At 47.9% G+C, this 16182-nt stretch overlaps 1 protein-coding gene across 1 annotated transcript in view; it reads right to left on the reverse strand.

Annotated features, from left to right (window-relative positions):
- Positions 1-16182, reverse strand: part of TSPOAP1 (TSPO associated protein 1) — a gene marked incomplete at its 5' end in the record, with an annotated part of 32527 nt that overhangs the window by 15646 nt on the left and 699 nt on the right. The window contains 17 exons of the mRNA XM_081844349.1: positions 408-704; positions 1914-2450; positions 3329-3480; positions 4784-5372; positions 6216-6457; positions 7013-7122; positions 8431-8540; positions 8836-9065; positions 9724-9916; positions 10970-10990; positions 12267-12317; positions 12548-12652; positions 13783-13905; positions 14222-14311; positions 14658-14741; positions 15005-15132; positions 15575-15614. Of these exons, the coding sequence (XP_081700475.1) occupies positions 408-704; positions 1914-2450; positions 3329-3480; positions 4784-5372; positions 6216-6457; positions 7013-7122; positions 8431-8540; positions 8836-9065; positions 9724-9916; positions 10970-10990; positions 12267-12317; positions 12548-12652; positions 13783-13905; positions 14222-14311; positions 14658-14741; positions 15005-15132; positions 15575-15614 (3102 nt within the window). The remainder of the gene's footprint in view (positions 1-407; positions 705-1913; positions 2451-3328; positions 3481-4783; positions 5373-6215; positions 6458-7012; positions 7123-8430; positions 8541-8835; positions 9066-9723; positions 9917-10969; positions 10991-12266; positions 12318-12547; positions 12653-13782; positions 13906-14221; positions 14312-14657; positions 14742-15004; positions 15133-15574; positions 15615-16182) is intronic.

Below are 16182 nucleotides of genomic sequence, written 5' to 3' on the forward strand. Positions count from 1 at the left end.
TTCCCAACTGAAATATAATACTAATACAATTGCAGGTGAGCAACCTGATAGAATCAAGTGCGAGCTACCACTGAATGTCAACTGTCAAGCATAGTCAAATGCTGTCTACCATTGCATGTCAATTATCAAAGGCTATTCATCGAACATTGGCATGCATCTGCACTGTGAAGATCTATCATTTGGTCCCATAGTTAATACACAAAATCTGTGTGTGCATGTTGACACCTGATAATAACATCAAAACACACACCCCTAACATTTTGTGTATGAACTTTTGTAACCGAAAGACGGATTTTCACCGCACAGATTCATTTCAGCTCAACTGTGTCCCAAAACACTTTGTGGGAATTGACTGGCCCTGGAGTTAACCAAATCCAATCAAAACCCTTTGTACAAAGGATACGGACCTCTCTTCTGACCCTGGGCGCCAGCAAGGAGTCATCCCTGGGAATCTCCTTCAGCATCTTCAACCTCCCGGAAGATCCAGCCACAGATTCTGGGGCTCGCCTCTCGCTTTGCCCCGAGTCGCCGGATCTGTCCTCGCCTTGCAGGGAAGACCTGCTGGGTGGCAACAGCTTCGTTCCCAGGCAACTTGGATCACTTTCTGCCCCCCTTTCGGGTGGGGGCTCTTTTGCCCCCAGATCGGCAGAGCAGGCTTCCCCTCGGCTCGCTGCCTCCTGCGCTCTGGACACCAGCAGGGGCTGCTGGGAAGGAAATGGTTGCAGCAAGAAAGATCAGACACCAAGAAAAGCAACATTCACAATGGTGGGCTTGGCTTTCCTTTGACATGGATAGCTATCACTTATGATCTAATCAGGGCCCTAACCCTAAACCCAACAGCTGTCAGCAGGGCTTAATAGAGAGGGGCCAGCAGGTCAGGCAGGTAGACTGAGGCATCTATGTATTTTCACCAGGGAACATGTCCGATGGGTGGGTGCAAATGGCTGAACTTACGAAAACAGAATTAAAATGAGCTTGCACTGCATTTTGGCTGGGCCGTTTTTTAAAAAAGAGTCAGGAATATAGAAGTAGATAAGAAGCAGCTGCTGGATCAGGCCAGTGGCCCAGCTGGAACAGCATCCTACTCTCCCATTGGCCAACCAGATGGTTCAGTGGGAAGCCAGCAAGCAGCATCTGAGCACCAGAGCTTCCAGCAACTGTTATTCAGAAGCATTGCTGCCTCTGCCTGTGAGGCAGGGCAGAGCCATTGTGGCTTCCTGTGGGAGGGAGTTCCACAGTTCAACTTTGTGTTGCGTGAAGTGCTTCCTTTTTACGCGTCATGTGTCATGCTACACCCCACTTCTGCCATGAAGCTCAAGGTCCCACATAATCTTCACAGCAACCCTGCAAGGTACTTATAGAGTAAGAAAGAGTGACTGTCATGGATGCTTTAGTTGAGATTCCTGCATGGTGGGGGGTGGACTAGATCAGTGTTTCCCAACCTTGTGCCTCCAGCTGTTTTTGAACTACAACTCCCATCATCCCTGACTAGCAAGACCAGTGGCAAGGGATGATGGGAATTGTAGTCCAAAAACAGCTGGAGGCACAAGGTTGGGAAACACTGGACTAGATGACCCTCAGGTTCCCCTCTGACTCTACAATTCTGTGATTCTATGACTGGCCCAAGGCTACCCCATTTCCTTCATGGGTGAAGGAAAATCCAAATCCAGTTTGCCCCCCTGTCCAAACTCCAACCTTCTCCCCACAGAAAATACTAAGGTGAGAGTTACATTCACTGCCCTGCACAGTTTTGTCTTTGAGTCCTGCCCACCACTGGTATGCGGCCCCAAAAGTTTCCCTGACAAAAGGAGCCTGCCCTTACACTGCCCCCACACTGTTGCCCTAGATACAGTCCCTTCCGCAGCCTTGCTTTCTTTCCCCGGCCTCCCCAAAAAGAAAGGCCCCACACTGACCTGGTCGCCCTCTTCAGATTCCTTCCTGAGCTTGGCTGCATTGCCCTCAGTCACTGGCACAAAAGCATTCCCTTCGCCTCTAGGCAGAGGACCCATTTCTGGAGGTGAACCCGGCGGCACATGTGTCAAGGCAGCCCCGGTGGGAGAGGTGGACCCATTGGGGGAGGTCTCCGCCAGCAAGGCGCTCCCAGATTTCTTTCTGCTGACGCTAGGCTGGGAGGTGGATTTGGCAAAGGAATCGGCTGCGGCGGCTGCAGGGGTGTCCTCCGTCCCGCATGCCTGGGAGGTCTGGGTGGCGAGGACGTCCCGGCCCTCCCGGCCCGGAAGCTGAGCGGCAGGACCGCCAAACTCCAGCGGAGAGGAACAGCTGGTGGCGTCTCCCAACAGAGCCAAGGGGATCTGAGCAGGCACCGAATCCACTGACTCGCCGTAAAGGGACACAGTTCTTACGGAGACTTCCTGGCAGACCTGCAGGATCTGGAGCTGAGAGATCTCAGCCAGGACACTGCCAGCTGTCGGAGAGGTCACTTCCATCACCTGCAGAAAGGGGTCACCAGGGGGACAGGGAAAAGGAGCAAATCCAACACCAAATTTGTTACTGGTGACCCATGATTTAAGGTGGTTTAAAATCATTGTTATGATTATTATTACTTATATTAGATACTTATTTCGTCATGGCAACCCAGAGTAACTTACAATGTTTTAAGCCAATGATAAACACATACATGCAATAAAAACAGCATTTATTTATTTATTTTTAGTTTATTTTTAATGAATTTCCCCCAGAAAAATTCATCAGAAACACACAACGAAGAACACATCATACAAAACAAAAGTTGACAATGAACTCAGTCCTGGAATTACACAAAAACAGGTAAGCTGTAGAAATAGCAATCTGGAAAACCGAAGAAAGTAATTTATAATTTTTTAGGCTAAAGGTCACATTTTTTTAGGCATAATGCCAGCCCATAATGAATGTTGAAGATCTGGGGGAAGGCCTGCTCCTTGCTGTCACAAAACAAATTCAACAAATGGAGACCAAGTAACTTTATAGGTTGAGACCAGGACTTAATAAAAACGAATTGTATATAAAGTTAGATCATTACTTGTTGAATAGAAATCCCACCCTTCCTCGGGAGCTAACAAGGGGTGACAGTTTGTGGATTTTGACAGGTCTACTTTGAGTATGACTAAAGTTGGTTACCCAAGCTTAACAATGACAATATCAACAAAACAATGCTTCTGTTTTAATGTGTTTTTAATCTCCTGTTGGAAGCCGCCCAGAGTGGCTGGGGAAACCCAGCCAGATGGATGGGGTATAAGATAATAATAATAATAATAATAATAATAATAATAATAATAATAATAATATTCTGCCCAGTGCATTTCATCTGCGTCCAACGCAAAGCGGGTACCTTTTGCCCATCTGCGTACACGGCGTAGCCGGTGACTCGCACCCCATTGGATGATCCTTCTGCGTCAATGGTGACAGGCAGCCAGCTGATCACCAGAATCCCAGGGCTGGGACCAGCCTCCACTCGGACATCCAGGGGAGCATCTGGAGACCCTGTAAGGGATGAGTTTCAAATGAATTGCACTCTGCTTACTCTCTGGAGCTTGCCCTGTGCACGCTGCTGGAGAAGCGGCAAAATTCACTGCACTGGTGGTACCGCGATCTTCAGAAGGCAAAGAGGACACGTTCAGAGCAGCAGCCCCAAGCCATTTGTAATGTCTAGTTTTCTGCTCTTGGTTTTTGTTGTTGTTGTTTTTTTGGGTTTGTTTTTTTTGTGGCTTTATGTCATAAAAACAAGGTGAATAGCTGCTGGCAAGTTATACATGATTGTAGCAGCTCAAACAGTCAGAATATTATCCTGGACAATTGGTACCACCCACTCTAGAATATAGCTATAACGGAGAAAATGCATCATAATTTGAGATTTCAACAAGGACGCAAACTTCTAGACACTTTTTATATGATTTGGCATTCCTTTGTTACATAGACAATGGAGCCACCACTTACAAGACAACCCTCGTCATGAAGCTTTGCATTTCCCCCCTTTTGTTTTTCATTAAATTTATATCCCGCTTGATTGTTAAAACCCTCAAAGCGATTTACAAAAAAGGTAAAACAATAAAATTATCCGTAAAAACCATTAACAACTATTTAAAACTTTCAAAAATTTAAAACCTCAATTATATATTTTTAAAAGGGATTGCGATGTTATATTCTAGTGAGTCACAACTTTTTGTTTAAAATGTCCCAGAGGACTTTGTGGATAGGCAGTATAAAAAATGTTGTTAAATAATTTAAAATCAACAGTAAGCTAAAAACAGATTTAAAAACAAATCAACGTTCAAGATATCTCGACAGGCTTGCCTAAACAAAAATGTTTTTAGCAAGCAAGTGCCAAAAAAAAAAAAAAGTACAGTGGTACCTTGGGTTAAGTACGTACTTAATTCGTTCCGGAGGTCCGTTCTTAACCTGAAACTGTTCTTAACTTGAGGTACCACTTTAGCTAATGGGGCCTCCCGCTGCCGCCGCGCCACGATTTCTGTTCTCATCCTGAAGCAAAGTTCTTATCCCAAGGTACTATTTCTGGGATAGCGGAGTCTGTAACCTGAAGCGTCTGTAACCCGAGGTACCACTGTACAGGAAAGGCACCTGCCTGATAATTAATCGGCAGGGGATTCCAAAGTATAGGCATCATAGCTAGCAGCCTTTGGCAGCCTTCTTCTTCTCCATGAATTTCTCTAACCCTTTTTGAAAGGCATCCAAGTTGGCGGCCATTGCTGCCTCCTGCAGCAGGGAGTTCCATTGTTTATGTATGTGCTGCGCCGAGTGAAGATGCTTTTTCTCAACTGAGACTCACCTGCTGATGCCGTTGTGAACTGGATCTCTGCGGAAAGCGGCTGGTCCTGCTTCTCCGGGGCCGGTTCGCCGAGCGCCTGCTGCTGAGGCTGGACTTCCACCGTGGCCACGTAGGAAGTGCTCGGGTTCAAGTTCCGGAAGGTGTACCAGTAGACTCCCGCTTTGGCGGCCTCGTGCTCCTCCCCGTTAAGGTACACGGTGTGTGGGAAGTTGCTGTTGCTGGGCACCCAAGAGATCTGCGCTGAGGTGGCCGCTACGCTCCGCACCCTGAGCTGGGTGGGGGCCACGGCAAACCCACCCCCAGCAAGGAAAGTGCACCGCAGCCGGTCAGAGCTCCCGGCCTCCGAGACGCTTTGCACGGAGAGGCGGTAGGTTCTCGTTTTCAAGTCCAGCCTCTCGATGACAGCCTTCGTCTGCGATCCGGCCTTCACGGTTTGCCGCAGCTCGGAATCCACGTAGAGGTTGTAGCTCTGGATCTCCGAGGAGCCGGGGGTGGGCAGGGGGGGCTCCCATCCCACCAAGAGGCTGCTGCCAAACTGCTTGATGAGGGTCACCTTCCTGGGGTAAGGCACTACTAGCGAGGCTCGTTCCTGCACATGTGGTGGGAATGCAAGGTGGTTAAACCCATTTTGGCCCTGGGTATTTTCTTTGATCTCAAATGTGACTCGACAAAACTTGCTTCCCGAACCCCTCTTGGGCGATCTTCTCTTTTGACCCCTCCACCACATATAAATATCACACAGATATCATTTTAATTCTATTCCTGATTAATTACGTTTTAATGATTGCCTCTTCTATTTTTTTGCTCTGTTTTATCTGTGTTTTGGAAGAAGGTACATGCTTATTAAGACTAGGACTAGCCGTCTGAGAAACAGTTTCTATCCAAATGCGATTTTGGTTTTAAACACAGTGTAAGGTAGTCTCTATGGGAGTATATTGTATTTAATTATGGGGTATCAGAGTTTTTAGGGGGCTAACCAGGTTGGGATAGCCGGGATAGCAGGCTTGTTGGTTTTGAATGTCTGATGTAGACTTTTTCAATTTCGTTGTTCTGTATGGGACAATGACAATAAAGATTATTGTATCATAAGCCGCCTGAGTCCCCGACTGGGGAGAATGACAGGATATAAATAAATATTATAATCGGGGCTTTTTTTCGGAGCTCAGCTCCAGCACCATTCTAAGAGAACAAGGGAGAAGTTCATGATGAGCTCCGGCACCTATTTTTTCTAGAAAAACAGCACTGATTATAATAATAATTTAAATACCACCCCAGTGAAGCATGATTGGTTTACTGGTTTGCTGTTCTTATTTCATTTCCCTGTATTGCTTTTATTTTTATTTTCCCCTCTTGCTTGCCTGCTTCATTGGTGCCGACACCTTTCTGTATGCAACAAAAAAAATCAATTTAATGTTTAGGGGGAGGGCACTACCGTGGGTATGGCTCCCTCGTCCTCTTCCAGCCTGGAGGGTGCTGTGCTGGCGCTGAGCTCCTCGGTGGAGCAGTCGCTCCTTTCCGCGCTGCTGAGGCTGGTGCTGAGGGAGCTCCTTTCCAGAGGGGAGCTCTGGGAGAGATCGTGGAGCTCCTGAGGCAGGAACGTCACAAGGTCCTCGTCTGAAACTCGCTCTACAAAGTTGGAGGGGACCAGGCCTCTCCGCCCATCCATCAGCTCCCCTGGAAGTGAAGGTCAAGAGGTGATGAAGGGACAGGACACCGGTAGAAATGATGCTTAATTTTGTTTTGTGTTCTTTGATGCGTTTTTATATATATGACTGCCGTCGTTATATTTTTGACACTCTGTAAATCTCTTGGTGCTGTGTCTCCAGGACTGTGTCCACATCCACCATATAATAGTTATTGGAGTTTTAAAACATTTACAGAAGGGGAAATGAGAAAGAAAGAAGAGAGGGAGAGAAGATACCAGAAAAAAGGACAGGAAAATGTATTGTGCAGCAGCAGCACAGACATGGAACGTGAGCACAGCAAAATATTGTTGAGGTTTAACAAATACTTCTGCATATTTGAAAAAAGAAAACACCGCAGTAATTAGCAATATGCCGAACAGCATGGTTTTAACTATGGAAATGAGGATGCTGCTGGTGGTAATGATGCGATAATCTTCTGTTCTTTGGGTTGGCACTGCTTGCTCCCCAGAATTCTTGGACTCCCCACCAATAATCAATAAGCAAGAATGTTACAAATAATCTTCATAAGATGATGATGTCGTACCTTCAAAGAAGCCATCTTCGTCCATTTCTCCGTAGACGTAAATGTACTCACCGGCCGTCAGCGGGAGTTCTGCTTCAGGGTTCTCGTTGGGGCCGGCAAATGGATTGTAGCTGAAATTTGAACAACAGGAATTGTTTTTACATGAAAAAGTCAAGAGTGATGCTAGGCAGCTGACAGTGCTGTCTTGGAAGTCAGAAAGACACTGGATGTATAGGCAGCCAGCTCAAGCTCTGAAGTCTCATTGCTGTACACTGGTGATAATCTATCCCTATCAACAGTCTAGCCACAGCATTTTGCATGCAGCTGGAGCTTCCAGACCAGGCCCCAAAGGCAGCCCCACACAGACTGCATTTTGCAGGAATCAAGTCTTGAGGTTACCAATAACCAGTGTGGTGTAGTGGTTAAGAGCGGTAGTCTCGTAATCTGGTGAACCGGGTTTGCGTCTCCGCTCCTCCACATGCAGCTGCTGGGTGACCTTGGGCTAGTCACACTTCTTTGAAGTCTCTCAGCCCCACTCACCTCACAGAGTGTTTGTTGTGGGGGAGGAAGGGAAAGGAGAATGTTAGCCGCTTTGAGCTGTGGCGTAGTGTGGGGGGTGCAGGGGGGGGCCGGCCGCACCGGGCGCAACATCTGGGGGTTAGGGTTAGGGGGTGCAAATCCACAGGTTAGGGGGCGCAAATTACTTGCCTTGCCCCGGGTGCTGACAACCCACGCTACGCCACTGGCTTTGAGACTCCTTAAAGGGATTGAAAGGCGGGATATCAAATCCAAACTCTTCTTCTTCTTCTTCTAGCTATGAACCACATATATTATGACTCTGAGTGTAGTTACTGGGAGCCACAAGTGGGAAGTGTTGTTGTCGTGCTCGTACCACTGTGGGAGCATGATGGGACATTGGCTTCATCCAGCAGGCTCTTCTTAAATTAAATGCATCTGGTTGGCCATTGTGAGGGCTTTTCTTATGTCATACACCACAAGTGTCCCAGACATCCCGTTTTTTCTCACGAGAGGACAGCGGCCATTTTGGGCACTGTGATCTCATGCAATTTCACACTATGATTCCCCCCCCCAAAAAAAACCACTTCTCCCTGAGCCATGATCTCGTGTGGCACCCCAAAGCACATGTTTTTGGGCTCCATGCCCCAACAAAGTGCTTATGGGGGGGGATCACAGTGTGAAACTGCATGAGACCACAGCGACCAAAATGGTCACTGTCCTCTTGCAAGAAGATGGCTTCATAGTTTTTGCCTTTGTTGTGTCGGAAGGTATGTTGTTTTCTTATGAGGCAAAAGCCACACAGCTGTTTGGAATAACTCCGCCCTGCCTTAAGTTGTGGCAGACCTCAGTGACCTTAAGAATGTGAGAGAAGCGAATTCAGATCGCAAGCCTCCTCATTCCCACCAACATGGTGACCCTACCTGTAACGAGCTAAGAAGACTCGGAGTTTCACTGGACCCTGGTTCTCTGGTTCTGGGATTAGTGAGATTGTGTCGATATCCAGCTCTTCCATTTCACTGGCTGTGTCCACCTAATGAAAATGACAGAAGACAGTGAAATAAGGACACCTCTGCTGTGGGAAGGACAGAGCAAAGGAGCTAGTCCATCTGAACCCAGTCACCAATTTTGGTCTCCATTTGAAGCCCTGTTATAGGTGCCACATAATACCTGTTTCCACATTTGAATGAACTCAAACTTCTAGTGTGGCAGGACCTACACTTTGGAACTCCCTGCCTATTGACACCAGGCAGGCGCCTTCACTGTACTCTTTTGAATGCCTGCTTAAAAGAAAAGAAGAAGAAGAAGAAGCCTAGCCCAGGACTAACCTCAGGAGTAGGGCAGGATTTGGGGCTGTTCTGCATGGACTCGGATTTTGAGGAGCTAGACTGGGACTCCAGTTTCCTGACCATTTTCTTCGAGGCAAGCGGAGGGGTATTTGCACCTGGGCTTCTGACCACAGCGGGCACCACAGGCTCAGCAAGGCGGGAGATTCCTTCCAGCCCTCCATCTTGAGCTTTCTGGCTGCACCGGGGAGAGATGGTGGCAATTTCTGGATCTGAAACCGAACAGTATATACATTATGCCAGGCAGAGACGCCAAGCCAAGTGGTGGGTGCAGGGACAATGGAACACTCTGGAACTGGGGAGCTTGAATGACAGCTAAGAGAGCCACACGGCTGCACTTCAAGGCCCACCTCAGGCAACAGGTTTGACCCAGATTTACCCCCAGTCCCCTGTTTTAATTACTGTGTTGTTCTAATTGGATTGTTATATTGCATGTTTGGTACTGCATTCTCTGCCACCACCAAAGAAGAAGAAGAAGAGGAGGAGGAGGAGGAGGAGGAGGAGGAGGAGGAGTTTGGATTTGATATCCCACTTTATCACTACCCGAAGGAGTCTCAAAGCGGCTAACATTCTCCTTTCCCTTCCTCCCCCACAACAAACACTCTGTGAGGTAAGTGGGGCTGAGAGACTCCAGAGAAGTGTGACTGGCCCAAGGTCACCCAGCAGCTGCATGTGGAGGAGCGGGGAAGCGAACCCAGTTCACCAGATTACGGGTCCACTGCTCTTAACCATTACACCACACTGGCTCTCATACTCTAAAGAAGCAAATCATACTCTACAGTTACTGAATCTGGGAACACCATGGCTTCTGGATTATTCTAATGGCACAAAAGAAAGCAAAGAGAGGGCTTCCTCCTTCTCCATAGTCACCTTTCTCCTTGAGTCCCTCCAGGAGCTGCAGAGAAGTCTGGCAAGTGGTGAGGGTGACCTCGGACGTCACCTGGGAGGAAGGCGGAAGACCGATTTTCTCAGTTTGGAGGCGAAACTGCTTGAGTTCTTGAGAGAGAAAGTTAAACTGCTCCATGTGGCTATGGCACTGTTCCTCCAGCTCTCTCACACGGGCCTGGGGTGGGGGAAAGTTAAGGAAGAGGGATAACTTGGCTTTGATTCCTGCATTGGACAAATGACCTAATGGGCACCTTCCAACTCTACAATTCTAGGATCCTTTGATTCCAGAAGAATGTCAGAAGGAACTTGATGGATCAGTCCAAGGTGACTCCTACGGAATCTGGTAGACTGCTTCTCAAGCTGGATGCCCCACTGAGACATCGCTTCCCATCCCCACAGCAAAACAAGGCTGTTGAGTGAGAGCAGCCATTTAGGCATGATGTCTGCCCTCCAGCACCTGTCCGCCCCCCAAGCTCAGCATCTCCAGCCTGTGGCAGCTGCTTCGACCTGCCTAAGGGTAAGGATGGCTCTGTTAGGACTAGTGCAGCTACAACCAAACAAGCCACCAGAGGGGAAAGCAGACTGGTGTCATCACGTGCCCAGATACTCGCACACATAACAACATCCACAGCACACTTCTAACTATTTGCCAGCACAGCAAATGCATGACACTGCTATCCCTTTGTGCCACAAAGATCAAGAGCAAGCAAGACATTCTCAGTAAGAGGTGCCTGGCTAAGGGAAGACTGCATCAGCGAGCAATGTAGGGCACTTAAGTAAGTGAGCCAATTTGCATGTCATCATAACTGCAGGGGGGGAGCTCCAAAACCACCGACCAGTTTCCCTAGAAGGCAAAATTCCTTCTCTCTCCGCAACACCCACATTTATTGCTGTGTCACCAAGGGCTTGTGTGTATATTTAGCAGTGGTTCTTGCATTGCAGGGAGTTGGACTAGATGACTCTCTACAATTCTATAACTATATAACCTCTGGCTGTTTAACTTGGGGCCTGAAAGCTTGCTCTTGTTTTGTAGGATGAGCACAGCTGCTCATTTGGAATGGAGAGACCAATAAACCCTGAATTCCCTTCTGTTCTTCTCTGGCTGTCTCCCCACCCCAGTCCAAAATTGGTTGATATCTGGTATTTCTCCATTCCAAACTCCTTCTGGGAAGCAGTCCAGGTTTGGTTGGGAAGGACATTTTCCTAAACACGGTGAGATCAGCAGTACCTGCATGCAATCCAAGGAATTCTGTCAGGAAAGAAGAAGGAAATGAGCAGAGGAAAAGTGATTAACTGCACCCAGGCATCTTCCTGAAACAATAATCCTGATGCGGAATCTAGATTTCAGAGAAATGGCTAGGAAACAGGTGTGAGAATGAACATAAGGGTCCTGCAGCTGGATCAGGCCAAAGGCCCATCTAGGACAGCATCCTGTTAAGAACTTAATAAGAACTTGCTGTATCAGGCCACAGGGGGCCCATCTAGCCCAGCATCCTGTTCTCACAGTGACTGACCAGGTGCCTGTGGGAAACCTGCAAACAGGACCCAAGCACAAGAGCTCTCTCCCCTCCTGTGGTTTCCTGCAACTGGTATTCAGGAGCATTGCTACCTCCAACCGGAGAGGAAGAGCATAGCCCTCATGGCTAGTAGACATCAATAGCCTTCCCTTCCTCCATAAATTTGTCTGATCCTCTTTTAAAGCCATCCAAGTTGGTAGCATCACTGCCTTCAGTAGGAGGGAGTTCCATAAGACCACTGGAAGAGCCTGCTGGATGAAGCCCATGGGCAATCAAGTCCAGCATCCTGCTCTCACAGTGGCCAACCAGATTCCTCTTTGAAGAAGCCCTCAAGCAGGGCCTGCGGGCAAGATCCTTCTCCCCTCCTGAGATTTCCAGTAGCTGGTATTCAGAAGCATTGCCACCTTCACCCATGGAGCCAGAGCAGAGCCATCATGACAAGTAGCCATTGAGAAGTTTCTCCTCCTCCATGAATCTGTCTGGTCCTCTTTTAAAGCCATCCAAATTGGTGGCCATCACTGCCTCCTTCATTGTATGCCCACCGTTCTACCGTTATGAGTTGGGGGGTACCTTTCTCCTCCACTTTCTCCATAACATGCATGTCCTCACATTGGCCAACCAGAGGCCCCAATAGAAAGCCAAGTTCAACAGAAACTCTCCCTTAAGGGTCTTTCCCAGGAACTGCTTTTCCAAGGCAACTCTACAATTCCTTCCAACCCTACAATTCTATGGTTCTATGAAATCCTGCAACACATCAGCTCTGCTGAAAAATCCATTTAATAAACAAAACCACACAACTGACTGTTTCCCCCGCGGCTGACACCTAGTCCATTTCAAGCCCATGGGTTCTCCCTGAAGAATCCTGGGAACCGTGGCTTATCATCCCACAAAGTTTCAATTCCCAGCACCCTTAGCAAACTACAGTTTTCAGGGTTCTTTTAGAGGGCAAGACGTGCATTTGAACCGCATGCCTTCGCTCTGTCTTCCTTGATTTTCTCCCCACTTTACCTCCAAGAGCTGGACTGCTCCTTCATGCTCCTTCCTTGCTTCAGCCTGGGCCTGAAGGCAAGAGAAGAAGAAAAAAGAGGTTAAGGGGTCACCATTCCTATTTCTTGAGGTCTTGGGTGCCTAACATACCCGTCAGCCAGCACGACCAACCACTGGGGAATTATGGAAGTTTAGCCACCCCTGCTTTAATCAGGAGGTTACTAACACATGGAAGAGCTCTCTCAAGGGCGCACTAACCAAGAAGGGAAGGATGCAAGCGGTCTCCCTGGTGGATCTCTCACCTGCTGCAGTTGCCTGACTTCCTCCTGTTTCTTTTGCAAGGCCTGCAGGGCCCTCTCATGCTCCTGTTCCAGCTGCTGCCTTCGTTCCGCAACATCTCTCATGTGCTAGGGAAACCAGAAGTGCATGAGAGCAGAGCTGAGTGATGATGATCCCTGCAAGCACCTCAGGGTTTTCCTTCCAGGCTATGGGGACCCTCTTCTCAAGAAGGGGGGTATAGCAGCTTCTGACAATTGAGAGGCAGCCCATGCCATCCAGACAAAAGAAAAACACATTTTGGCCCATGGAGGGAAAAGAGTATCTTTTTAAAAAACAAAAAACAAAAAACGTGGTTTCACTTGCAGTACAGTTTCTGTTTGCTTAGAAGGTCTGCATGGGATTAAAACAGGGAGTAAGAGACCTCCAGCTGTGCAGACTTCCCTGTACGTTTATCTCTACGCTGACTTCTATTTCTTTGATGTCTGGAGTGATACATTTTAGGCTGCATCCTGTTTACAACTTCCTGCTCCTCCTCTCACACTTCTCTCTGGGATTTGAGGTCCCCTTGGATGTATCCCCTGAGAGCAAAGGGGCAAACCTGGTTCCTTTGCTTCTCCAACTAATTAGTTAGCCAATATAGAACAATATTTAAAACATCTATTTGAATACAGATGATAAAAACAGCACACGCTATTAAAAAAAACACACCAGTCAGTTCCCAAGGGGCTGTTGGAATAAAATGATCTTCATCTGCCAGCAGAAGGACAGCAAGGAGGGACACAGTCTGGCTTCTCTAGGGTGGAGTTTGAAAGCTTGGAAGCAGCAAAAAGGTCCTCCCCCAAGTTTGCCTGTGAAGGTGGTGGGATTGAGAGAAGGCCCTCCCCTGCAGATTGCAGAGCCCAAACAGGTTTGTAAGGGATAATGTGGTCCTTCAAATAGCCTGGGCCTAAGCTGTATAGGGCTTTACTCAGACTGTGCAGAAAAGGGCATTCCACTTCCCTGCTACAAATCCCTGAAACAGAAGCCACTTCCCCATTCCTGATTCCAGCTCCCCTTTTCAACACCAGAGCACAGCCAGCCAGAATAAGGAGCTGGCGTCTACATACACACACACCCTACCAATTTTTGAACTGGGAACCAGGAACCCGTTTCCCAAATCTGCCTCCTCTGTTATCCCAGCTTCCTAACAAGGATGCTCAGGGCAGAGAGCTGCTCAAAGAGACGCCCCTTTCCAATCACAACCCTGGATCTGACCAACCTTTAGCGCCTGCCCGAGACTCTCCAGCCTGTTCTGGAGCTCCTGGGTTTTCTGGAGAGCAGAATCCCGTTCCTCGGTCACCACAGCCACTTGCAACCTCAAGTCAGCATTTTCAGATTCAACCTGCCCAGCGAGAGAAGGAAGGTTGCTCAGCGGCAAAGCACATGCATCCTGGATTGCATGAGGTCGGACTAGATGGTCCTTGATGTCCCTTCTAACTCTACAGTTCTATGACACCATTATTCTGCTGTCCCAACTTCAAGCCCCTGCTTGAAGCCCCTGCCTGAAAATTTATTTTCTTCTGTTTGCCCTGAACGTACTGTGGATCAATTTCAATTTCAGTTGCACTGAAAGTTCCCAGTTTGGGTTACCCCCAAGCTTGCTTGCACTCCCTCAATGGTTATCAGGCATTGGTGGGGGGAGAGAGACCCCTATGTACCTTTTCTGTCCACTCCAATTGCCCATGAAGCAGAGTGTTCTCCTCACACAGCCGGACATTATTGCTTTGCACCTCCTGCAGCTGGATTTCCTGAACAGGGACAAAAAAGCAGATTTTTCTGGGGAATAGAAGAAGATTTGCCTCCTTTGACAGAGAAACCAGGAATCTGTAGGAACAGGTAGAGGTGACCAAGGAGCAGACATAACACAATCCATTCTTTAATTGCAGGAATAGGAAACGTGTGGCCCTCTGTGTGTTGTTGCACTACAACTCCCTTCATCCATAACTCTCCATATGCTACTGGACTACAATTCCCATCATCCATAACACTTTGCATGCTGTTGGCTGATCTGCCTCTCAAGATTTGGCCTCGGAGGTTAGCATGGGGGCAGAGATGCACCTCTGACAGTGCTTCTGGGTGCAGGATGCTACTCACGAGCTCTGCACATCTCTTGTGCTTCTTCCTCACTTCATGTTCAAGGTTTTCACATTGTTTCCGCTTTCTTCTGAGCTCAGACTCCTACCGGAAAAAGGGGGGAGGAAAGGAGATGAGGTGCGGAAACTCGCCAGGCCAGATTCACCATCACCACCCCATGAATTCCATGCCAGGGCATCATCGTTCCAAGGAGATTTGAAACCCCGAAAGTTGTTGCCCATGGACTGTTCCCCATTCCCAGAAACTCCCCCCAACTGACTTTTACCATTCTTGTGGCAGTAGTGGGATTCTTATACTTTGCCAACTGCTTAGAAGCTAGATTCAAAGTAACAGCGAAGGGAACCCACCAATTGCTGGATCTGCCGTTTGGTCTCGGGAGAAGTTGCAACCCCCTTCTTCACAGGGAGGGTTTCATACCCATCATGCACTTGTGCCAGAGGATGGGCTCTGGGGCCCCTCTGCAAAGGAGAGAAATCTCAGCCAGACTCAAGGGGGAAGTGGGGCTACAGGCAACCATCCATTCTGCAGCCAAAGGGCTCCCCTTGGCAGATAAAGCTCTACATGGCTAAGAACCTGGTGGTGGTGGTTGTTATTTAATGTATTCATAGTCTACCTTTCTTCCAAGTGGGATTCAAGGCAGCTTCCAACATTTAAAAGCATCATTATAAAATACGAAGCAATGAAAACAAACTTGCTAAAAGCAAAGACATCAAAACACATTCAGAACCAGAAATTAAAATCTAGTGTGCCCTGACAGCAGCCCAGGAGCCAGTCGCAATCTCTCAGCCCAACCTATCTCGCAGGGTTGTCATGGGGATAAAATGGAGCTGGGAGAACAATGCACGCCACCTTGAGCTCCTTGGAGGAAAGGGGGGATATAAAGGTAATGAATACATAAAGGTGCTCCCCTGGGGTACCATCTTTTAGGTAGTCTGTGTGGACATTGAGAGCAGGATCCTGGAACAGATTGGTTGTACAAGAGAAGAGGATCCTGTTCCAGGATCCTGCTCTTAGTGTCCACACCCCTCTGAGGTTAGGTTGGGTGGGTATCAGAGATATCTTTGAAAGTGGTACCTAACCCCCCCCCCCAATAGAGCTGTATCTAACGTTATAGCCATGCTCAGTGTAGACCAATTGAACTAATGGACATGACTAACTCAGGTTCGTTTATTTCTGGCTTGTATACACTCTCGGGTGTATAGACATACGTTGCATTAGTATTCTATATGATTAGTGATATAGAAATTCCCGCAAATAAATAAATAATCGAAGGGGGTATACCCTGAGTAGAGCTTTGATGGCTATAATTCCATGCAGGCTTTCCAAGTTGGCTGAAAAAGTCTCTGTCATGGGTTTAAAACTTATCTTCTTCTGTTTTTCTAACTGTGCTTTAAAGCTGTTTTTATTATCTTCTGCACATCGCCCAGGGTCATGTGTGGAAGGTGAATTTATTTATTTATTTTATTGCATTTCTACCCCGCCCTTTTCTCCAAGGAGCTCAAGGCAGCTTGCATGGTTTTCGTCC

This window comes from Podarcis erhardii (assembly GCF_964252035.2).
Source record: "Podarcis erhardii genome assembly, chromosome: 16".
Taxonomy (NCBI): domain Eukaryota; kingdom Metazoa; phylum Chordata; class Lepidosauria; order Squamata; family Lacertidae; genus Podarcis; species Podarcis erhardii.